Raw genomic sequence first — 26,138 nt, 5'->3', positions numbered from 1 at the left:
ATTCACAAACTAATCTCAACACTCTCGCTTTACTTCCCTGGCCTTGGGTATCTGGCGGAGCTGCCTGCTTGCGTTCTGATTGTGAGGAAAAGCCGGCAACCCACCAACTCCACCGACTCCGTGTAAGAAAACACATCTCTTTCAAACGTCGCTGCTTAAACTATACATGTCTTCCTGGGTCCGGTCCCTCATCTGCCTACCAGCGTTCAGCCATGCCTCCTGCTGTAAAGACTTGTGGCGACTGTGGGGTCTTTGGCTGCACCAACTCTCTGGACACTTTCCCTTCACACCCACTAGGCCGCACTGTCACTTCAGATCGGGACACTGGTGAAGACCTGCTTATCTCACCAAGCATGACCCTTCTGTGCCCTCCGTTCTCGCATGCTTCTGTTGCCTTTTAATCACTGCAGCGCCTAGAAACAATTCACTCTGTGGTGTGCGCTGTACAAGATCTTCAATAGAAATATAGAGCCACGCCTCCTTTCGGAACTCCAAGCGAGTGTGGCATTCTGATAGTGTATGGTGTCCGTGATTTGCTGTTGCTTGTTTCTTATACTAACTGGTACGTTTTTATTGTGCATTTCTGGAAATAGTCTAATCTAGAAAGAATAGCGCCTGTGACTGTGGGAGGACCCGCTTTTCCTTGCAGCCCCTGTTAAAGCTGGCCACGGGCACCTACATGGATCCATGTCTCCTCTCACTGGACTTGTGGGTCCTGATCCCTCACACAGTGTCCAGGCTTATGAAACATTTCTTATGAATAGAATAAGCCTATGATGTCAGGGGATTGCTGCTGTAAGCCGCCCTCAACCCAATGGCTTCTGCGGGGTTGGGTGTGGATTTCAGATTCCACTCCCTCCGGGTAAGGAGATGATGGAAGAAGGGAGGCGAGGAGGGAGCGCGTGTTACTTTGTACATGAAAAGGCCATCATTCTATCCGCAGTCAAACCAAGGCAGTGCCAAACTGTGCAATCTGAGGAGGTAAAAAATGGTGTGTAGCCCCCACTTTCTTTTCTGTCCTATTTGTTGAACTTTCCAATTTTCCATTTTTTAAGTCTCCATTAAAGGAGCGATTTTCTCCCTCTCCAGCCGTGTTCCTCTCGCCCCCGCTAACCGTTGGCCATTTAAGTCTGGCTTGGCCCGCTTCTCCGCGACTCCTCCGTGGCAATTACCATCGATTGGTGAGAAGCCCAAGGACAAGGCGATGGTTTGCCGGCCTGTGGAGTCCTGGCTGTGAGCGTGAGCCCGAGCCTCGCGGGCACATTTCCCTCAATCGATGCGGCACTCACGGACCCACTTAACGAATGTGAGCCGTGCCAGCAACCGAGGCGCCATCTCGAATGGCAAAGTGGGCATTGCTTGTGAAGAAAGGGTCCGACAGGTCATGCTGGGCCAATATAATAATGCATTCACGTGGGACCTAAGTACCTTCCAATTCCATTGCCCGCAGTGTTGCACTCCTGAAGGGGCATATATAATCTGTCATGCCCACATACTGTATGATGGAACCTATACAGTATTGGACACATGCAGGCCATTCATAGAATGTAATTTCATTCCCACATAATGAATTCTGGCCCCTATACACTAGTGGACTCCTGCGGGGGGGCATGCGTAGTATGGAATGGCCTGCATAGCGCATGTGGGTACCTACACCGCATTGGGCTCATGCAGGACACGCATGATATGCAGTTGTGGTAAACCACTGTTTTCTTTTCACCCCTTGGTCATTTGTACTGAATGTCATGCCACGCACGTGTCTATCCTGCAAAGACCACAAATGGGAACAGTATGTACTGAAATGCATGTCAGTGGTGCTCTAAAACCTACGGAACATGGGCCACAAATAGGTAACAGTTTGTTTAAAATTTCCCCTACAGAGAACCCTCCCCCTTGGGCACAAAGAGAACATTCTGTGCAGTAAAATAACCCTTCGCTGCACCCTACGCCCATTGTGCCACGCACAGGCATATATCTAATGTATTCATTAGGCAAAATGGCCCAAGACAGCAGCTCATTACCACATAAGCTATAGTTACGCGAGGGCCTTAACTAAAGGCCCTAGGGGCATTACCTTATGCGGAGTAGAGGTAGTAGAGATGAACTGGGACATAATCCGATTCCTATTTTTTGTTTTAAAGCGGGGTACAGTAGTTATTCAGATGAGATGCCGTGGTTAGCGGGTGCCGGAAGTGGTAGTTTGGTAACCCGCCCGCGACCTGGTGCCAGCCTATACTTCACAAGTTCGAATCCCATGCGTGGCTGATTCAGCCCTTCATCTTTCCAAGGTAAATCCATTGAGTACCAGCAAATGATTAATAACACCTATTAGTACAGCGCTTAGAGGTGGGAGGAACATGGCAGGAAGTGCTATATAAAACCCTGATACTATTATTGGGTCTGTGTCTGTTGTTTATTTCCATGAGACATACTGCAGAGAAGTCGGACGGGTAGGCGGGGGCGGGAGGTAGGGGAGGTGGGGGGAGTTCGTATGTTCATTGGTGGCTCCCTTGATCTGCAAGGACGTCAGAACAAATACAGAGAAACTGCAGAACACCTGAAGAGGGTTATGAACTGAGAGTTAACTAAAAGTGATCCAATGTGTGCATTCAGCGCCCAGGGAGAGCAGCACAGGGGACCAGACATACTGTCCAGCCTTACAGGGGTAATTGAAGGCCATCCGATTTCACATTCCTAAGAAATGACCAAACCATGTGAAATGTCGGGATTCTGAGGTGGACTTGACAAGGGTCAACCACCAGCTAAAAGGGGACTGGTAGAGATTTGAAAACTGGTACCTTTCCAATGGCACCGAGAAGAGAGCGCAAGCAATCACCCGCCACCTGCTCTGATGATGACGTGATGTCCTCTGGGAATGCTGGAAGAGAGAGCTAGCAATCACCCCCACCAGCTCTGATGATGACGTGATGTCCTCTGGGAATGCTGGAAGAGAGCGCTAGCCATCACCCCCACCAGCTCTCATGATGACGTGAGGTCCACTGGGAATGCTGGAAGAGAGCGCTAGCAATCGCATCCCACCAGCTCAGATGAGGATGTGAGGTCCACTGGGTATGCTGGAAAAGACTGCAAGCAATCACCCCCCATCAGCTATGATGAGGACGGGAGATCCTCTGGGAATGCTGGAAGAGAGCGCTAGCAATCACCCCCCACCAGCTCTGATGACGAGGCGTCCATTGGGAATGCTGGAAGAGACTGCAAGCAATCACCCCCACCAGCTATGATGAGGACGGGAGGTCCTCGGGGAATGCTGTAAGGGAGCGCTAGCAATCACCCCCCACTTGCTCTGATGAGGACGTGAGGTCCACTGGGAATGCTGGAAGAGAGCGCTAGCAGTCACCCCCACCAGCTATGATGATGACGGGAGGTCCACTGGGAATGCTGTAAGGGAGCGCTAGCAATCGCCCCCCACCAGCTTTGATGAGGATGTGAGGTCCACTGGGTATGCTGGAAGGGAGCGCTAGCAATCACCCCCACCAGATCTGATGATGACGGGAGGTCCACTGGGAATGCTGAAAGAGAGCGCTAGCAATCACGTCCCACCAGCTCTGATGATGACGGGAGGTCCACTGGGAATGCTGAAAGAGAGCGCTAGCAATCACGTCCCACCAGCTCTGATGATGACGGGAGCTCCACTCGGAATGCTGTAAGAGAGCGCTAGCAGTCACCCCCACCAGCTTTGATGAGGATGTGAGGTCCGCTGGGTTTGCTGGAAGGGAGCGCTAGCAATCACCCCCCACAAGATCTGATGATGACGGGAGGTCCACTGGGAATGCTGGAAGGGAGCTCTAGCAATCACCCCCCACCCGCTCTGATGGTGAAGTGAGGTCCACTGGGAATGCTGGAAGAGAGCGCTAGCAATCACGTCCCACCAGCTCTGAAGATGATGTGAAAGTGGAAAATATGTCTTTTTGGAGTTTCGATAAATGTGCTAATTGTGTGGTTGTTTGTAATTTCATAATTGCTTTTTTGTTTCTTGAACTAGATTTTCATTTTCATTGCTCGTCTTGGCATTTGCCCGTGTGCCTCGCTAAAAGTACTGTTATCAAGATTCACTGTTTCAACTCAAATTAGAGTTCCCAAAACTAAAGCCTAGATGTGTCAAGCCATGAAGTTGCGACGCTGAGAGACTACAATCACTCCAGCCCGCTTGAACTGTGGGTTGGCATGGGTTGCGAACTCAAACATGGCAACGCTCCGGGCCCCAGCTTTCTAACGGTGGGGGGGACAATCTTCATAATGTGATGGTCACCATAGAAATAATGGAGACACTTGTTGGCCGACTAGGAAAAGTGCCATGGAGTCTTCTGTGCATGTCCAGAGTACCCTTGGTCGCGACGTGGAAGCCATTTTAGTTTTGGTCGTGACATGGAAGCCATTTTAGTTTTGGCTAAATGGCATCTTTTAAGTCCAAACTATTGGCAGATGAGGGAGATGGGATGTGTGGAGGGGCACATAGCATGAGAGTGAGGTTTGTTTTTTACCCACCCACTGACCATCCATGGCCATGCTAATCCCCATCGCTATTCCCACCCAATACCTGCCCCTCAATGCCCCAAAACACCCCTGGACCCGCACCACCCAGGGATCTCTTTGAGTTAACTCTGAAAGCTAATGGCTTAATTGCAGCTATAGGCAAGATCGCGGTGTAATAAAAATGTTTAAGCAAGATGGGTGTCCCTACATCAGGTCCTGGCATGATTTCCTGAAATGTGGAAAAGATCCAGGCTTTGCCCAGGCACACTATATAAATTGCTCACTGGGTTGTGCTCTGGCCTTGATGGGATCCCCATCAGTAGAATGTTTGAAGATGGGGTCAGTGGCTTTTCAACCAACCAATGGTGTTCGCTACCTTGATCAGGTGTACCGGCCAGCACAATCTAATTACTTGCGGTGCTCTAATGTACATGTTATAATGGCAGTTTATTACTTGATGTGCTGAATGGGTATCCGTTGCTGGGCGTTGGACCCTCCTGGAGCATATGGGACAGAGATGCCACACCCTGGCATCCCCTATACCCTGCTCAGTTTCAACAGGAGTCTGTGACCCGTGGCCCTCCAGATGTCCTGAACTACATCTCCCATGATTTATCACCGTTGACTATGCTGGCTAGAGCTGATGAGATTTGTAGTCCAAAACAATCTGGAGAGCCAGAGGTTGCAGATCCTTAGTTCAGTTTAACAACTAAGCTCTCTTTCTTGCTGAATCATAGCACATTTATTTCATCTATACTTTCTGCCATCAGTTAGTCGTTAACATCTTCCTATTCTGTTCATCACACAACTAAATATCAAAACATATTAGTTATTAGACCAATAATAATTCTGTAGTAATGTAATCAATTAGGATAAAAACTGTGTTGGACCAGTCAATATTCACCTGGGCAGATAGCTCCACCCAACATGTTCGCCTTGGGAACAGGGTGATGCAGTGTGGCGTGGGTTCGGTTAGCCGGCCCGACTCAGCCTTTTAGGTCCCCATCCATGAGTGGGTAATAATTGTGACACTGATTATTGTAGCACTCAGAAGCAGGTGGAAGCCACAATGACACACTATATAGACCACCAAATTATTATTATCTATAAAAGAGGAAACACTCAGTGCACACCACATACACATCTAAGGCACATGTATTCCTGAATTAGACTCCCATCTACCATACTCGTACACATTCTTCAAACATGTACAGCACACAACAGCAGAGAAAGTGTGCCAACGTGTAGATTGCTCTGTTAGTAGCAATGTGATTGTTTATGCCACCAGACAATCAATTATTAGTCTCTATTAGCAGCATGGCTACCCCCTTACCGGGCTCCGGGTTCTTTGAACAATGAATTACTGGGGCATTCTGACCTTGGAGGGCCCGGTAATTCCCCATTTAGGGAACTCAGACCCTGAACATCCCCATTCCCATTCGAGCCCCCATAGGGCTCAAAGGGAATGGGAGGGGTGCTAACAATGGGCCCGTTATTGTTAGCACCCTGTTCTGCTCGCGGGATCCGCTAAGGGTGCCTGGTGACACCAGGCATCCTTAGCAGGTTCCCGTGAGCAGACTCGTAATGAGGCGGTAAGGGGTTGACAGCTCCGGCACCTTTACTGGCACCGTTAACCCCTTAACGCCTCATTCGTAATGACCCCCATAGACTGGATACATCAGATATTAAGAGATGGGAAGGGCAGAGGAAACCTGTTATTGAAAGATATAGACTGGATACATCAGGTATTAAGAGATGGGAAGGGCAGTAGACACCGGTTATTGTAAGATATAGACTGGATACATCAGGTATTAAGAGATGGGAAGGCTAGGAGAACCCTGTTATTGAAAGATATAGACTGGATACAGGCTTGTATACACCAGTAATTAGAAGGCCTGCTCCAGATGTTTCAGAGTGGGTGTGTGTAGGTAGCAGAAAGCAGGTGTTTCAGTTTGGAGTGCTCCTACCTCCTATGGATGTACATGATCCCGATTTACATAAGAAATCACTGTATGCCCCGCCCGCATCCACGTTTAAGATGGGTGGGGGAGGCAGGTATGGTGAACCATGCAGGGTGGGAGGGGATGCATTGGGCAGGCAGCATGCTATGCCCCTGCATTCATCACGTGGGACTTCTTTGCCGGGAACGGGGGTCCAAAGTGCCAAACTACAGGGGGGCCAGAGTGCCATTAAATTCGAGTATGTTGACAGACTCTTTCCATTTAAATCGGCATTCGCTCAGGACTCAGATTGAAGGGATTTTGGGGCTATAAATTGAGACTTTGGGGGCACAATGCACATCGTTGAGGGCTGATTTACAGCAGCTTTGAGGCCCAGACTACATCGCTGATAACATCAAACATTAGATGAGACCTTGCAGATTGTGTCACTGATGACATCATTTAAGACCTCATCAAGGCCAACCTCACCATTTATAAATATATTTCTGAATTTTAAGAAAACACACTAGGACTTTGAGATACACACATAATTTCACTGAAGCTGCCCTCGAAGAAAAATTCAATTTCCTGGAGCAAAAGGCTTTCATTTGGAATGATTTGCATACCCACAATGCCTTGCGGATGTGGCTTTGAAGTAGAGGTGAATTTCAAAGAATGAATACTAGGGGGCGTTGTGGAATGTGTGTCTTGGCTCAAATTAATTATTGTACTTTCACATTAAGCCCCTGCCCCTGTGTTGAAGGTTGTGGGTCAGAATTTCTGAATTTCCATCATTACTCATAATGTTGTTTTTGTTATTAAATGAAAGGAAACATGAATATTGTAATCTCTGCCATGTCCTAAAGATTTGCCTGTACAGACACCCCCTGCAGCCAGGGCCAGGATTTCCTTGCAGAAAGCATTTGTTTTATAGTGTGCTTCTTGGGAGAGCCTTTCAGGACCACCTGATGCAACATTTAACCACAGAGAGTGACAATAGATTGACACCGCCATGTTTTTTCTCTCTCTCTAATCTGCAGATCACATCTAATGCCGAGACTGAAAGAGTCGCGGTCTCACGAGTCTCTGCTCAGTCCCAGTAGCGCTGTCGAAGCCCTTGACCTAAGCATGGAGGAGGAGGTGGTCATCAAACCTGTGCACAGCAGCATCCTGGGCCAGGATTTCTGCTTTGAGGTAAGATGGCTGCCACAGTCTGTCAATCTTTTCCATTTGAACAAAGACGCTGTGTCCATTGAGCAATATAAATAACCGCTGTGTAAAGACCAAAAGTCAGAAACCCAGCATACATAATGATTTTTTTTTAATTTCCAGAAGAAACATGTGGCTGCTCAGAATTCAATGTCTGGGTGACACACAGCTAGGTTAGAGCTGGGCCAGGTGAAGTTCATTTGGGTCACTGATTGCAAGCAACACATCGCTGATATCTGTCACATCAATGGGTGCTAAAACAAAGTCCTATTTTTTTATAATCTGCGTGGGTGGGAGGGGAAGGAGAATAGAAGCTAAAACTCTGAGGCATACAGAGGAAAGCATGGGAATGCTGTTACTCACACATCCAACCAAGATTTCTACAGTGCCTCACCTTCATGCCCATTAAACATGTCCACTGTTACATTAATGTCAACGTAGTGGCAGTTTGTTTTCATGTTCCATAATCTGTAGAGATGCTTATAAACATATGTTCTGGCCTCCTGCTAGTATGTCTCTTTTACTCCAGATAGAACAAAAGAACCATCTCCCCAACTCAGCGTGCTAGGGATAGTAAAAAGCATGTTAATACTCCCATCCATGCAGAAAGAGACTAGGGTGTGGTTGACAAGAAATCTATGTTTACCTTGCTGTGTTTGAACAAATCTATGTATAGGAAACTATGGGCTGGCCAATCAGAAAACCTTGTGTAGCTCCAAAGACTCTTACGCCAATCTCGCAGAAAAATTGAAGTATAGTAATTGGCGGAGGAGCAGATGGTAGCATTGCATTTGAAAGCTCATTGGATCTGGTTTCTACTGTGACTGTTTACCTGGTACAATGTCTGAGATAAGAAATCCCTACACGCATTCTCCTGATGATGAAAATGAGGGACCTTCGATGATGGAAAGTGTTGAGCGCCCCACTACTCGCCCTACAGCTCTGCACTTGGTTTTCTCTGCCGTTAGTTTTGATGTTGCATGTGTAACCCCCAGCACCAGTGGCCCCTTTCAGGTAGTGTGTTGCAGGCAAATGTGTTGCTTTGGGATGGGGAAATACTCACAGGCTACGGTTGAGTTTGGGATTTTGGGACAGTCATCTGGGTTCTGTTCAGCACACGGCGGGCGCCCCTTACAGCAAACAGCTGGGCAATTCTGGTCACTGGATGGCAAAGGTACAGCTGGATGGCAGGGGTACGACGGGCTTGCAGTTAGTGGGCAAAAAGCCGGTATGGTCACAGGATGCTCCCAAAAAGGGTACCACAGCTTTTCCCTTTTGTTACTGGGATTTCTGGATCAAGGCCTTGCTGAGATAGGGTCAGTTATGCTTTGGCCTGGCAGTAGGATCGGAATCTGGCAAGATGAATGTAGACTATCAGGATACACAGGTGCGGGAAATTCAGGAGCGTGTGTCCAGAGTTCTGTCAGCCCCCTTATTTATAAGGAATGATGACATCATAGGTTTATATTGGTGGGGCAGGCTTAGCTGGGCACACCAACAACTGGATTGGTCAGGGGTGATTGTTACCGCCTTGCTGTCAGCTAGTTGGATTTTTAGGGACATGACATCTGCTTTATGATGTGGCTTCACAATGCAAAGGACCATCCCACAGTCACTTTAGCTAAAATCATTCTTCACATAAATCACACATTTACGCAATAGTGGCTTTTTTTTACAAATTATCTAGGCAGATTACTCATTTCACGCAGAGCATGACAGTTCAACTCTACAGTTTGTAAGACTCTGGGCCTCATTACGACCCAGGCGGTAAGTTACCGCCTGGGTCGTACCTTTACCACCATGGCGTAAACTACGTTTACGCCATGGTGGTTGGCAGACTTACCTCCCCATTCCGAGGTTGGCGGGGCGGTAAGTCCCCAATCCCCATTTACCCTTCCCCATTCCCATTTTTGCCCCATAGGGCATAATGGGAGTGGGGAAGGCGTTAATTACGCCACTGTAAATTAAGGTGGCGTAATCAACAACAAGGTCCCTTAGCGCCATGGATTTTAACACCTGCTAAAAGCAGGTGTTAAATCCTCCATGGCGCTAAGGGACCTCAGAATCAGGCGGTAAGGGTCGGCGCTGTTTACGCCGCCGTAAACCCCTTACCGCCTGGGTCCTAATGAGGCCCTCTGTTTCATCTGCCTAATAGTTTTTCTTCATTTTTGGTGAGAAATGTTCGACCTAAAATCCTATAACGTTATACATGTGTAGAGATTATCATAAGGCATGTAAGTATTGAATTTCAAAGTGGTACCATGTACACATTTCTCAAAATATCCAATTATCTGCAATTTCTGTCAACAATATGACAGTGAAGGCTTCAGCATCTTGTTTAAAAGCCACATCCATTACATTTAAACTGTTGACTTTGTACATTCCTGCAAAGTCCTGTTGCAGAGATAAGTCTTCAAAAGTTTATTAATAAAATAGTATTCTTAGACATATGGTCAGCATTGTCTCCCAAATAGGGGCATAGCTTACAAGGCTGCTCTTGAGTTGGCTTTGAAGCTCCCAGTAAAAGTTGTGAGGACGTGTGATTTCCTATTTCACACGCATGTGTCCCAGAATCTCTATTGTAAGATGCCTCTGCCCAAATCTGATGGGCATGGGATGTTTAGTGCTTTTGGTCCATTCAAAGTCTTCAAAGGTAGCAATTAGCATGCATGTTCTAGAATCTATTGTAGCTCCCTCTTTCGGGGGTTAGGCCACTCCTGTTGTCAGCCAAATGTCCCTTGAGCCATGGCAGAAAACCTGTTTGGGATGATTTCCCCAGTGTAGCCACTGCCATTATTTCTTTACTGTATTTTATTTAGTTTTGAATCAGAAGCAAGCCTGTTGAAATAAAACATTCCATATATGTTTCCCAGCAAAACCCCCTTCACATTGCTAGGCAAGGACAAGTTTTTATTCAACATTGTACTTTTAAAACAGGCATTTCTTTTTGGTTTGCAAAAGTCCATTTTGACACATGGTAAATGCTGCTGGGATTTCTCTTTTTAAAAGGTTTTCTCTTCCATCTGACTTCCCAATATTGTTCTGCAGCCCCAGCCAGTTTCTTTTATAAAGCAGTTTGTTCAAGAGACATGTTTTCTGAAATTGACATATGCACATAAAGCTAGGGTTTCTTTGAAGCATTGATTTTTGACATTTTGTAACCCAAAAGACAAGCATTTTACTGTGCAGCTGAAAGTAAAGCTTCTGTTAATTTCCCAGTTCTGGCCTGACACAGCCTGTCATGCAGGGATAATGCTTTCTTCTGATAGAGCACAATCTGGATATGGATGGGCATGGCAGGGCCTCATTGATAAAAGCAATGTGATGTTGAATATATGAAAATAGCATCAAGCCAGCATCCTTTTCAATGTAATATATTCCCTTTTCAATGGGAATTTTTTGCAAGCACCAGAGCAGCGCTGCTTCTCAATTCTCTTCTTTTGGTGCAGACAAGAACACATACTGGGGGCCTTTCTCAGTGTGCTCTCTGTTCCAACTTACCCAATAGTTGTTTGGCAAGATGGTGCAACCATCATTTTGTAGCTGCAAAACGCAGTTTTGATCATGGATGGGAATTCTGTTGAGGGGGGCCAATGTACCCCACAGGTAAAATAGAGGGAAATTAAATCATCCAGGTAGTCTGAGGCTGGGCCATCGGATGTATTTGAAAGCAAGGCACAGAAACGTGAAAAGGGAGCGGTTCTGCATAGACCACCATTTGAGTGCTGTGTCCCTGAGGCCAAAGCAGGGGAGTGTCTGGAGGAGCAAAGTATGACCCACAGTGTCAAAGGTTGTAGAGAGATTCAGTGGACTGCAAACCAGTCAAAAAATCATAATTCAAAACCGTTTAAAAAAAATTGAGAACATAGAAATCTGTCAGTTTCATCACTTTCTTCATAATTTTAAATCTAACACACACCGGTTTTCCTCTTGTTTGATGAATGGAGAGAAACTGTTGTTTTATGTAATGAAGTACGTACTTCAGGTCCATGGAGAAAAACTTCATATCATAGTGCTATGAGGTCCTTATACAGTGGCCAGGTTCATTGTTGCCATAGACCCGCCTCCCCAAGGGCACAACAACCCCGACTTGCTCCGAGTGGTGGAAATGGAAACAATTTAAAGGGGGATCCCACAAGGGGTGAGTTGGGGGTGGAGTTTGGAGGTATGGGTGGAGTTCCAAGGGGGGGGAAGTTTCAAGGAAGCAGAGCTGGCAGTTGAACTACACTCAAAGGAAATGTACAACATTATATTTTAAAAATAATGGTGTAATTTCTTTCATGCAGCTTCTTTCCAAACTCCACATTGTACATAATTTCCACTTTAAATCACTTCCATGGCAGTGGTGAACCCAAAATACTGCTGGTAATGCAGTGATTTTTAGTACATTAAGGGATCCATAGACACGCTATACAATAGAAGGCTACCAGGGTAGCTCAGCAAGTTGAGAAACAGTTGCTGAGATGTTGTATATTCAAAACTGGTTGTTAATCGTATGACTTTCTGCAAATCCTTATAAAAAACAAATAAGTGCAATAAAATGTGGTTGGCTGGCGGATGGGTTGGGCTGGTCGCTTGCTTATGTTCAGGGTGGAGGTGGGGGTATTTCTACCCCTGTAGTGAAAATCAAACGTTGGTGCCCAAGAACCCACAGTTTAATTTCCTAATAACTGCTGTCAGCACAACAGAAACATTTATTTGTGATTAACCAGTTTGACAAGCATATATAACCTATGATAAAACACAAAGGGGCACACAAATTACAAAGTATGCGTGGCAGTCCGACCAAAAAAAAAAAGTTTTCAAAGAAAACTAGTGAATGCAAGCAGCATTTTGCCGTTTGAAAATTATTTTTGTTTTTCTTTGGAAGTGTTAAATGAACATTTGGAAAATAATAGTGTTCCCAGGCTGTAGAAAGCCTGCTTTTAACAGTGATATCCACTCCCAGTTATATTCATGGCCCATTGATTCCCGTAGTGTCCCTTGCAGGCCAGACAAAAGAAAACAGGCTGAGCAAATAGAAACTGCATATGCGCGAATGAGGGCTGTTGAAAGGAGCACAGATTAGATCACCGAGCTCCCAGCTTCCCTTGGCAAAGCCTGGTCAGGGCTGAGGCTGGCCGGGTCCCGAGATCCGGCCAGACATCTGATGTCAGATCTCAGACACGGCAAGAACAGGCCTATTGACCAGGACTGCTTGTGCCTTCTCTGTGTACGATCGATCTGCTGTGTCGAGGTGGTTGAAGCAAATCCTAAAAACTTCCATTCTAAAGAAAGTGGATATTATTATGACAAAAGCGCCCACCTCGATTGGAGCTACTGGCTGGTAATGGCCCATTGCTGTGATAATGACCTGAGTAAAGCAAGGGCTTTACTGGAGGTAACGGGTCGTTGCAGTCTTCGAGACAGCCATTATCTGATTGCCATCAGTCCATATGGCAGTGGGAAGTTGCAAAAGAAAAAGGTCCAGAAGCTCAGATGTGCAGGGCAAGATGATGAGTGTGGGACGCTTGCTGGTCAGTAGGAAGTATGGAGAGACGGCTGGACTGGTAGGAGAACGGAGTGAGGCGGGGACCAGAGGTGATGCGAGCGGCAAGAGGAGGCGAAAGAAAATGCTCTTTGAGATTACTACAGTCACTGAGTGTGGGCTCGTCCCTGCAGATGATGCCCACTCTCCCCATGTGCTTATTGATCACTGTGGCATTTTAGGGTATTAATTTGCTTTAAAGAAGGTCCCTCTTCCACAAATAATGGCACAGCCATAAACTGCCTGTACCTTTTGATCACGGGTAACATTTCCATTTGCAAGCTACCAGCCAGGCATAAAAAGCCACTCGCTCAATTCTCCACATATATGTAGCACCCCATTTCTTACTCGCCAATAGTCAATTATCACTAGCCAATGTCTAGTGGCAAGGCCACATTTTGAAGCCGGCCTTTAATAATTGTTTACATTCACCTCGTCTGCATGTAAGCCATGGGATAACTCTGTGGAGTATTGGGGTTCTTGGTGTTCCCAAAGACCACTGGACACACCTGCGCCGCTGTCATTGCTGATATACTTGCAGTATGTGCATGCAGGGCAATCGGCACACACTTGCTCTGTACTGCTGATAACGCACATACCCGCAGATTACAGCGTGACCCATACTTTTGCTGACACAACCATTGTAATGGGCACATACACACACACACACACACACACCAGACTGCACGGATGATTGGTTTTAGATATCACCGGGCAGTGTGGTGGCTGGTAATGAGGGCCCAAGAATGTGTCCTTTAGTAGTAACAGTAGTATTAGTGTTTATTTATAAAGCGCCACTGCTCACCCAGTGACAAGCATCAAGGCGATAAAAACTGTTAAACATATACAAAACACAGCAAAAACATAAAAGGGAACAGAAAACCTTACAGAAATAAGCAGGCTAAAATCAAAACGCTGGATTTACAGCCATAACATACCCAGCAGCAGTTCTTTAGCACAGCAAAGCTTCCGATAAATTTCAGGGGCCATCAAAAGTCAACAAATGCTACATAAGTCTAGATGTAAAAGTTTGCAACGTAGTGCATTTTCTGGAGACAATTGGAAGTGTGTTGCATAGGGTGAACCCCAGAGTATGAAACAACCTACTTCCAAAATGAGTAATCTTATATTTACCTACTATCACCAAGGCCTTAGAAATGGACCAAAGAGAGTGATGGGAATGTAGGGTTGAGCCACATTAGCAAGATAAAGGGGGCAGCACCATTAATAAACTTCCATATATGAGTCTAAACCCGCATATCAGTTTCGGTCTCTATCGGAGGACAATGCAGTGCTCTTCCTTCATTCGAGACATGGTCAAACGTTCTTAAACCAACAACCACCCGAACAGCCTGCTTAAACAAGGCCTCAAGTTTTATTTTTTAAATGCCCAAATAAATGTTGTTTATCAGGTAGAATCAGGGCTTCTGAAGGTCCTTTTTATGTCCCCTCACAGCCTTCACTAACACCATGGCTTTATAAGTCCAGAGGGATGGGCCACTGTGCAGCACTGTTAATCACGTAATGCCGGGTTAAGATCCCTGTGCTCTACTGCATCAGACATAGTGGACAGGTCTGCAGCCTGCGGCTCTCCAGATATTTTTGACTACAACTCCCATGATCCCTTCACATTGGCTAGGCAGGCTTCAGGTTTCAAAACCTCAGCAGAGCAGAAGGTTACAGACCCCTGACACAGAGCCAACACAGGCATGACCCTGTTCTGCACTTGTGATGGATAACCTCACTGAGCAATAGGAGCCCTCATCAAATCACTGAGATAAAGACAGGACAGGATTGGTGCCTGGCTATATCCTTCTCTTTATTATTTAAGGAGGAACTTCTCTATGCACCATACATGGTCATATGTGTGCTGATCCATTATTTGAATGGCGCTCCACCTTAAATCATATAGGCTCCAAACTCGCTGTTCATTTCACACTGTTTCCTTACTCTCTCAATCTGCACTGGCATGTTCTGTCGACGTAAAGTGCCACATACTTCAAGACACAATCCACATTACTCTTCTAAAAATGGTCTGCTCTCCAGACAGTCACTTAGCTGCAGGTCACACCTCCAGTCTCTCTTGGATTAATCTTGCAAAGTCTATACCACTTTAGAGCAAAGCACCTAAATGTGCTGCAATACCCTGTCAGAGTCTCTGCAGCGCTACACGGCCACACATAGCGAAGTTCAGAGCATACTCCGCCCCTTCGGGCTACCACTGCATGTTGATGTTACTCACCACACCAAGGATCGGAAGATTGGAACCAGACCTCGAAGACAGAACTGGTGGAATTCTTGGAGCAACCAGTCTCAACCTCAGCTACCCTGATTTCAGTGAATCAGGCTTCCTCAAGAAGAGGGTCTCTTTTCTATGATGTATCCCTCTGCTGTGTTGATAAGACAGACAGAGGTATCAATCAAATAAAAGAGCGGGGTAAACACACACCGCTAGACCAACAGCTGAAAAGAAACCACAGAAGGGGTTATACGCGGTACAGATAAGAATAGCAATTGTAGGACAATCAACAATTCATGAATACCTGAATAACAAGTTGGTTGAAGTAGCAGAGTATGTACAGAGCCTAGAAGGACAATGCAAAAGACAATAAGGAACTAGCTTAACTGATTTAAGGACTCCCCTTGATCCCTAGAGAATGCACAACTAACCTGGAAGGAGATGGTTAAGGAGCAAAAAGGGAAATCCAGCTGGAAAGGACACAACGATAGGAGAAAATAATAAATAGGGAAGTTAGTGAGGGAGGATACACCCGAACGGCACGAGGGACACACTAGGTATGGGTTGGTTCAAGTAACTGGAAAGCGTCCTGAACTGCACTTGTAAGATAAGAGTACAAATCCAGCACAATGTCCAAGGTAACGTGTAATTTTCTTCACAGCGAGGGTAGGCAGTGTTTATCCAAGAACAATCAATCACAGGAAGCAATGAGCACAGTTTGAAATGAAGGAACACTTACTGAAGGCAGTTATTGCCAGGGGTGACCGCTCCGATACAGCCCTTGCAGAAGGAACCAAAAAGTTACAGAGCGTAGGAAAATGACTTCTGACAGGGAGCTGCCAACAATCCAGGAAACGTTTTGAGTCGTAACAGCGTGTAGAACCAAAGACAACAGGGCAATCCGTAAGCAGTCCGAGTGGAATGCACAGTCAAAAACCAGGGAAAACACGTTGGAAGGTTGAAGAAGGAAATTAGCTTGGGGGCTAAACACTTAAGGGTACGTGTAGACTACAATTAGCAGCACCAAGCCCCGAGAGGAACCAGGTTTAGAAGGCAAGGGGCGGAGCATCGGTGTACGCGTTGTGCGTAACGAGCGTGTCAGCTGACACGGCCGATACCGATGCCGGCGTCCATACAGTCTCCATGGAAACCGATAACGCTGCCACACCAATGTCTTTCCCCGGACTGTGTGAGCCGATGTAAATGCTGAGGGAGATTGGCGTGAGCAGCGCTGTCGAAGCGTAACAGTTGAGCACATCTCAGTCCCATCACATAAGCCCACACCTTGCCAAGCTCCCTAAAGTATAATTGCCCTGAAATGCCAGCTCATCGGCTCACTTGTAGAACTTTTACTGCCGCCGTTCTGTTTCTGCACGTTCTTGCAGCAACTGGAGACAGAATGCGTCCAGTCTCGGAGAGACAACACACCTTCTTTCATGCTCTTCCTAATCCCAACCCTTTTAGGGGTAGGTAATCCCTCCGCCCCAATTACCTCTCGCTCACACCCGCCCCATTGGCAAAGGCAGCTTTTGGTGCCAGGGAGCGCGGATAGCTCCTGAAGGGGTACCAAGATTTCTAAATGGTGCATGGGTAGCAAGCCCTCGCTGAGTGGAGAATCTTTTCAGTAGAGGATTCTAAATGTTTCCTCAAATGAGCGCACGCAACTGATCATAGCGGTGGATCACCATCAAATTGAAGGGGGTGCATGGGGGTTTTCCCCCTGAGATTTGTTTTTAAATAATGTGCTGAAATGATGCATTTTGCAGCACCATTTTTGTAACAAATTAGTTAAAAAGCCATACAATTTACAGTTGGTTCTCTCGAGTAACACATGGAAAAATCCAGTGCATGCCATGTCACCAACAGTACACTACATAGGAGCACATTATACCATTTTCATAAGACTGCAGCTGCAACCTATCTATGCCAGTAATGGACAGTGTAAATCGCGTGCAAAATCTATCTATGCCAGTAATGGACAGTGTAAATCGCATGCAAAATCTATCTATGCCAGTAATGGTCACTTTAAATTACATGCATAGAGCAATTCAGCCTTCATGAATCTGATTTAATGTGACCATTACTGGCATGGATAGGACAGCCTATCTATGCCATGGTCACTTTAAATCCAGTGGCATCTTGTGAATTGTTTTATTTGAGGTGCTTAAATATTTCCCCCAAATATGTCAGAGTGACTGAGAATAGTTAGGGAACCTGAAGCAACCTAAGGGGTTGTGAGAGGTTCCCTCCCCGGAGAATTATTTTAAAATATTGGGTTCAAATGGTGCATTATACAACACAGTTTCTGTGTTAAACTGGGTAAAAATCCAGACAGTTTGCAAGTCACCAACATTACACATAACCATTTCCCAACTCATCTTCATGTTGACTTTGTCCACTATATATGCCAGTATGAAAACATTTTCAACATTTTCACACTGGCTGCACCAATATATGCCAGAATTCCTGTAACATACTTATATTTGCATTGCACATAATTCTAGTAATGATACTTTAGGAAAACATGTCCAGACTCGTTGTGCCAATACATGGCAGTATCCCTATATAAGAACTTACCCCTTTTAGCTTTGCCTTTAAACATGTAATTCCACAATATGACACATGTCCAGACTGGCTGCACAATGTAGACACGTAAAACACGTATTTGCTTTATCCTTGATGCCAAGTAAAAATGCCATTTCATAGTAAGAAATAGTTACACTGGCTGCACCAAAATGCCAATCTAGCCAAGTAATACCAAATAACATGGTTGGTGTATCGTAGATGCCCAGTAAAAAATAATGCCATGCCACAGTAAGAAAGGACCAGACTGGCTGCCTGCAAAATGCCTGTCTAGCCAAGTAGTAACACAGAACATGATTGCTTTATCATAGATATCCAAGAAATATGTCATGCCACAGTATGAAATGGCTAGACTGGCTGCCACAAAATGCCAGTCTAGCCACATTATATCACATGTCATGCTTGGTTTTACCAAGTAGACACAAGTGACAGCCATGAGGACAGAAATCCACATCCCTAGCCAACTCCAGCCAACAACCTCACCCACCCCATAATTGCTACCAAGTATCATACTGTATAGAGTTGTTTGAATGTTAGCATTTGCCACACTTGAAGTAAGTTGTGGACATTCGCATGGGCATTGACCGTATGGATTGTGAATGAAGGAAGGTGCCACCCCTGGACGTAATTGCAAGCATTGGCATGTGCCACGTTTCAAAGGGGCTGGGAGGGATAGCCTGCAAAAACAAATGAATAAGATGATGAATGCCAACCACCCGCCACATATGGATGGAGTAGCCTTAGCTAGTCAATGCCGCGCACCGACTGGATTGTGAATGCTCTCTAGGCCAGATTTGAAGGGACGCACATACGCTTGCCTGCCCCACATAGACAGGTGTCACGTAGGTGGCCGAGGCCAAACTCGGGTAAGGTTATGAAGGTGTGCGTGGATGCCATGTGTGAAGGGGACTGTGAGTACCGGACGGCCCAGATTAGGACAGAGACACAGAGATGCTCCCACACCCCACCTTGAAAGAATAAGGAAATCCAGCGCCTCATTTCCGGGCAGAAATGCGAATTAACCAATCCACTAACAATTTCACCCCTCTGCATACACCTTTCAAACTCTAACCAAACACAACCACAAGCCTACAACACAACAATTTGCACAAACTTCACTACACTGCAACAACAAAACAAAAACACATATGGACTCGCACAACAGCACACAACGACTGTGGACCGCAAAACACCACAAGCTTAGCCAACGAACCCACCGGGCTGAGGCCGCCAACAGCACATCGCTGCTCTCTTGCACTTTCCCAGCATATTCCCACTAACTCACCCCCCCTTCCCTTTTTCATAGCCGCCAGAGCGCCAGGGGACCACTCCGGTGGTGATAGTGCGTGGTACAAATATCCTTTAACATTAACATTAGAAAACATCATGCCACAGCAAGAGAGGGCTAAATTGGCTACCCACAAAATGTCAGTCTAGCCAAGTACTACCACTTAACATGCTTGCTTGCTCCAGAAAGCCCCCCTGACTCCCATACAGCATGAACAGGTACCAGGAAACGGAGCTCTTCCTGGTTCCCACACATGTACGCAGGAGCCGAAGTGCTACTGATGCAGAGCGACAACCAACCTATTTGTATGTGTGGAGTAATGCATTAGTGCTCCCTGTGGTTTGCTTTGACAGTTCAAGCCAGCCCAGGAGCATTCTGTCAGCCTCAACAGCCATCTGAGGGAGGGCTCCTAGGCTGGTGCAGCTCCTACATGATGGGCGAGGGCTCAGAGGTGTTGATGCCCCCTCACCCATTATGGATGAGCTGCCCCTGTTCAAATCACACAAATATGATTTCAAGTGACCATTAATCGCATAAATTGGCACAACCTATATATGCCAGTAATGTTCCTTTTAAATTACATGCATGCGATTTATAGTCACCCTTACTGGCATAGAGAACCAACCATGTACGGTTGGTCATGTAAATCCCTTCCAGAGATGTTATACATGTGCATGCACACATGCCCACACACACTCGTATACTAATATAAGCATGCATGCATACATACACACACACACAGCTACTTACTCAACTAGACAAGCACACACACAGTTCATTACATTCAAAGACACATACATACAGTTATATATATATATATATTCACTGAAATAACTTTGTTAAAGTGACGTTATGGTTAAGTTGGACTAATAAAAACCTATGAAATTCAAAGAAAAACCTTTGTTAAACGGACGTTATGTTTCCAAGTAAAACCGAAAAACCCCTGAAATTCACCAGTTATGGTAAAATAAGCAACCATAACTCGCACCACCACCGTGCACTGCTAAGTCTAACACCAAGGACATCAAAGATGACATCACAAATGTCATTGATGAGATCACTGATGACATCACACGTGAAATACATTTGATGAAAAGTCTCTAAAAGGAGTTGTGTTTATATTGTTGATAACAAGATGTCAGGAGTGATCGGTCAGGAAGACAACAAACGACATATTCCTTTAGGAGCCACCTTTCACAGTTAAAAAATAGAATTAAAAAAAAATGTATAGATCCATCTACTTTAGATTTCTCAGTAAAGTACATAGACTAAATAAGATTTTCCAACATTTCCATTTGCATTTTGTGCTATGCTAATGGGAATATGGTGGCGTTCATCCGTGGATACCGGCCCAGCAGCCCAAGTTATCAGCCCAAGCGAAACGCGGGTGGATAACAAGTTCTCTGGACCATTATCCCCCCATTCTAGCCCCGAAATTGGGGATGAAGGCCATTAGCACCCTAGGTTCCCAAAGCGGGAACCCAGGGTGCTAAAAAAAATAGGATTTTTCTTCCAACACTGGGCCGCCTGCAGCGCCCAGGTGTAGGAAGGAAAATCCTTTTCCAGGATGGCCACCATGGAAAGGGAAGGTGAGGGTTCCATACAGGGCCCCTCTTCGCTTTCCATAGCAGCCTGCAGAAGGCAAAAAGAAAACCCTATGACCATATTACCACAAGCACATTTTTCTTCCCTTTCAAATCTATCCTAATTTCGAATAACTTTACCAAAAAGCCAGACCCAGGCGGACATGGCCACTTTAATCCTATGTTTTGTCCCTTGTGGTCATGGGCAGTAGCCAGATTGTCTGGATCATGACCTTATACCATGACCTGGACAATCTGGCCACTTCCCATGGCCACAGGCTACCCCTCAGTCACTAAAGGTATACTGCTATTTTTTGTAGCTACATTATGACCCATGGGTTGTTTTTTGTTCAAATGTAAACAAATTGTGATCTTTAAAGAATATTTATTCAGCAACAATGGTCAAAACTACTAGCTGCATAGTGAAGTAACGCCTCAAACTGGCCCACATTGGCCAAAAAAAGTGGCCCATTTTGACTGGCCTACACTAGCATTTTGCATTTTTGGTACGGTCATCGCCCTATTGCATTATAGGCCAGTCCAAGCCTGCCGACTCATCCATAATGGGTGAGGGGGCGTCCACCCACTGGCCACCTCACCCATTATGGAGGAGCTGAGGAGCCAGCCCAGTGAAACACTGAGCACTCCCTCAGCTGCTTTTTCCAGCCGAGGGAGTGTTCCTGGGCTGGCTGAACTGTCAAAGGGAAACACTGTTTGCCTTTGACAGTTAATTTCCCCAGCCGCACATGATCACTGAGCCATGCAACGCTGGGGGTGTTTTGCTTCACCAGCCTTGCATAGCTCATTTGAAATGCTGGCTGGGGCACTGCATGTATGAATGTGCGAGGGGGTGCTCCTGCGCCTCCTCGCACATATGGACAGAGCAACCTGACGCGGGGCATTTTAGCAACCATGCGCAGGCCCCTGCAGAAGGTACGTTTATGGCGATTTATTTTTTATTTAAATGTGTATGGATGTGTGTATGCTTGTGTTATGGGACTGTAGTGGGAGCAGGATGGGCGGCAGCACTTGGATAGTGGTGGGAGTAGGGTGGAGAGAGCCCAGGGTCTGTACTGGGAGTAAGGTGCAGTGACGGCACGCAAACGTTCATAGCTATTTCTACATACTGCCCATCTGGCACTTTTGGGGGGGGCCCGGCCAGCCCAAACTTTGCTCAGGGGGGGCCCAGGGCAAAAAAGTTTGAAGACCACCGCTTTACATAATTTTGGGACCCCCCTCTAATTTTGCCTCCTCTTCACAAAATCTACCAAACTTCAGAAAAATATTCCTATCTAAATGTATTATCAGTTTCCCAAATTAAGTGAGGATTCGTCAAATGGCACCTCATTTATAATCCTTTACATTATTTTGGGACCCCCTCCTCTAATTTTGCCCCCTCATGACAGAATCCCACCAAACTTTGCATACTCACTCAGAATCAGCCCAGGAATATACATGCAAAATTTCATGCAGTTCCATTAAGTGGCGCCAAACTTATAAGCCATCCAAGAACTGCATTTCACCAACCCTGTAATGCTGAGGTGTTCGCAAACTTTTCAGGACTGTTCACGGACATCCGAACTGTTTGCGGACTTTCGTGGTAAAAACCACCAGTTTTTTTGCTTCTTGCAGCCATATTCCATCCCATCCTCTTTACCCCTCACCTCCCCAGAGATTATTTGATAAGTTTGACAAGTGCAATGTTGTATTTTTTAATATGTTTTTACCGCGATGTCCGCGGATACCGGCCGATGTCCCAAGATGGCGGGCGTTTCCAAAAATCTGACGCACCTCACGCTTCACGCCAACCAATCAGTGAACACGTTGGTGTCCGCGGACATGACGCAAGTCAATTAGTCAATCGGTGTCCTGTCCGCAGAGAGGACATAGATATCACTAATTGTTTTGCTTTATGTTTTGGTCATTTAAAAAAAAAAACGACTGGACGGATTTACACCAAATTTTCGGGACCAAGCCGATGCTCCTGCCGCAAATTTGGTGAAAATCCATCCAGCGGTTTGGGACGGATTCTATGGGAAAAAAGACCTTTTGGGACCCCTCTTATAAGTTTCCCCCCCCCTGAACCAAACCTCACCAAACTTTGCAAGAAAATTCAGAGTGTGCCATATACTGTGCAAAGTTTGGCGAGGATTCGTCCAGGGGGAGCGAAGTTATAAGCCACCCAAAAAGTGCTCTTTCTATGGAAACAGCAACTTAACCAACTACACGGCCACTAGTGTGGCCGTGTAATACATTCATAACAATACATACATATACTCATTATAAAACATAAATAATTAATGCATCACAGTACATACATTCATGACAATACATGATACAATACATGATAAATACATATATACATAACAATAAAATATGCCTTTTAATACTAACATACACTTACCAATGCCAGAAGTCTCCACTCCAGGACAGGGCAGAGGCACTACGAGGCAACATCATGCTGAGCGATCGGCGACAGCGTGCCCCGGAAAGACTTGAATAATTCATGTCCTTAGCGGGTGCACCGATGCTACGCAGGCCACAACAACAATTTGGTTGCCATGGCAACCATGTGAGTGGCACGCTGTGCTGAGCAGGACGGCGCACCTCTGTCATGAGGGCAACCTGCGCTTTGCAAGTTCCAATCCTGGGGCAAAACTGGCCTAGTCTTTGATCCTTATGCGGTGCATGCATAACCATAATTTTGGATCATAATAACACTTGTATTACAGCGCCTAAAAACAGGAAGAATCTGGCCCTTTATAATAACGCAAATAATACTTATTGAAAATATTTAAGCAATAAGCCCCGAGTTGCGGGGGCATTACCGAGTTAGGTAATGCCACGTGGCATTACCTGACCCAGTAATGCCCAGTAACGCCCCCTCGGCTCAGGGCTCATTGCTATTAGTACTATTTTCTGTGTTCAATTTTTTCTATCCAGATACATCTACCTGTCGGGAACACCGACATCAAACTGATGATCCACTCCAGATCTATCTGGATAGAAAACAGAACCCTTGCAGTATCAGGGCATTACAAGTCCCCAGAAAAACTGATCTGATAAGACGGATCTAGAAATAATGTTTAGCTTGCTTTAAGCTCTTTTTAGCTCTGTTGAACCACAATACGCCAACTGTTCTATACAGACTGGACACGCTTCTTTGGGGGTGAATAAAAAGAAACGGCACCCAGCCGGAAGGAAATGTTTCCTCCTTGAAATGTTCATGAAGAAATAGATCTGCTTCAACAACGTTTTGTGTTAACATTGTTGAAAGAGCACACATTGTAGAGGCAGGGATAGGCCTCCTCTGCTCGTTCCTTTTAGATAGGGGGCGCACCAGCTCCGGCCTAGGGATAGGATGACCCTACATGGATAGGGTGTGCTTTCTCTTAAGTATAGTGCTAGCATACACACCAAAGGTTCACATTTGAATCAACCCTGATACGTAAAAATAAGAGAGACTGGTCCTGTGTGATAAAAAGTACTGAATACTTAACAGTAGGGCAAGTACACCTTGTAGGTGTTCGTGTTTGGCCCAAACAAGTCCCCTGTTTGTTTCTGGGTTCTGCAAGGCAAGCCACTTTAATGTGTTTCTGCTGTTAGTATACACCTCCCTCAAGTCCCCCTTGCCCTGTGCAAAAAGGCACATAGTCCTGTTATTCTTGCAATTCTGGGAGTGTAATTTACCTAAATGTAAAATGGGAAAGAAACAAACTACAGGTCCCAGAATTCAAAGGAAAATAGCCGGACTGGATAGATGGCCGTCTCATGTATGGTGAAGGGGAAACTTGAGAGCTTGTCTTATGCCCCCTGCAGGGAAAACACCTCTGAGCCAAGGTATTGGTTACTGGTGTCCCAAATACTAGCAATACATCAAATACACCTTCAGTGCTTTCGGGCAGGGGCGGGCTTTAATTTTTAAAACCCGCCATCAGCGTCCCCACTTCAGAGGAGAAACCGTCTCTTCATCTGTTCAGACAGTCACTCGGTGGAGCGTTTCAGTCCCAGAAAGAAAGCGGCACCCGCTGCGGGCGCTGAACTGCCCGTGTAAACAGCGTGGGCCTTGGCCGCCTCCTTGGGCAAACAAGCTGCTTTCCAAGTAGTCTTCCGAAATGCCGTTTTCTCTGCACAGATGAAATGCAGGCAAGGAGTTCACAATCAATACTGACAAGCAATTCACCCCCCCCCCCCTTGTTAAATCCCAGATTTAACTGCTAGGCCCCTCGCTGGTGGGCCCCCGTCTAAAAGTTGTATAAAGCGTGTCGCGATGTACTTTTCACTGCAACAAGGCCGCGATGATCACAGTGTAGATAGACATGCTCCACGAGGCGCCAGAAGCCGAGGGCCTCAAAGGAATAGGACGGTTATGGTTGTAGTGCCGTGTGGCGGTGTGCATTTCGTACAGCATACAAAGAACATGACTCCCTGACACGCACTATGCTCGGTACAGTGGCTCCCAGTTGAACAATGCATAAAGTTTGCAGCTCTATGTCCAGTGCATAAGTCTTATTATAATCTCTCCCCTTCTTTTTTTTAAATAATGGGCTCTGTCAAAACTCGCATTCCCGAGTGTCCCGCACTGCATCTGCAGGACTTTTTACTGTCCCAAAATTCCGATATGTAAGGTGGGGTGGCTGATCCTTCTTATGTTCAAGCAGAAACCCTCCACCTTACTGTTAACATCTGACCTTTTTGGTCCTTACCAGTACTTTCATATTTCTACTTCCTTGGCACTTTGTTGGGCATCTTTGAGTTTCTTGCTCAGCGCTGTGTTGCCTTTTCACGCTGATAGTTTGCGCTCTGTAAGTCCCCCTAACGTACCATGCCATACCACAAGGGGGAGTGCCTGAGCTGCTGGTTGAAGAGGCTCTGACGGAATGACTTCTGATCTGCCCGGGGTACCAGCATGAGTAGTGGCTTAATTGCTGAGCCCCCACGCATCTGCAAACCAACAGTAATCCCAATCATGAAAGTAAAACGGGCACTAAGAGATATACCTCGTTCACCTTTTGTGGTAATGGGGGCAGTGAGAAACCTGAAAGTGCCCACCCGCTAGTCCCCGGGGATCTGTCATCCAGGTGGCCAGGACACGGCCATCGTTATTGGATTCAGTTCCTGGGAGTGGACCATTGCGGGAAGGTCACCTGGTTGAGATGTTCTCGGGGAGTGGAAGTGGCACGCCGATGGGTGAGATGCAGTACCCCCTTCCCTATAACACCTTTACCCCATCCTACCCCATAGGATATTCAGAAATTCTCCCCCCCACCCTTTT

General features: G+C 46.1%; 1 protein-coding gene across 8 annotated transcripts in view; it reads left to right on the top strand.

The window, feature by feature from the left end:
• DAB2IP (DAB2 interacting protein) overlaps positions 1–26,138 on the top strand; it is a 1,964,804-nt gene that overhangs the window by 1,538,029 nt on the left and 400,637 nt on the right. For all 8 annotated transcript variants that reach the window (XM_069609510.1, XM_069609509.1, XM_069609506.1 and 5 more), the window contains one exon: positions 7,475–7,628. In XM_069609510.1, coding sequence (XP_069465611.1) covers positions 7,475–7,628 — 154 coding nt within the window. The remainder of the gene's footprint in view (positions 1–7,474; positions 7,629–26,138) is intronic.

The sequence above is a fragment of the Ambystoma mexicanum genome, chromosome 8, assembly GCF_040938575.1.
Source record: "Ambystoma mexicanum isolate Mex_15411 chromosome 8, UKY_AmexF1_1, whole genome shotgun sequence".
Classification (NCBI taxonomy): Eukaryota; Metazoa; Chordata; class Amphibia; order Caudata; family Ambystomatidae; genus Ambystoma; species Ambystoma mexicanum.
This window is presented reverse-complemented; position numbering and strand designations above follow the sequence as displayed.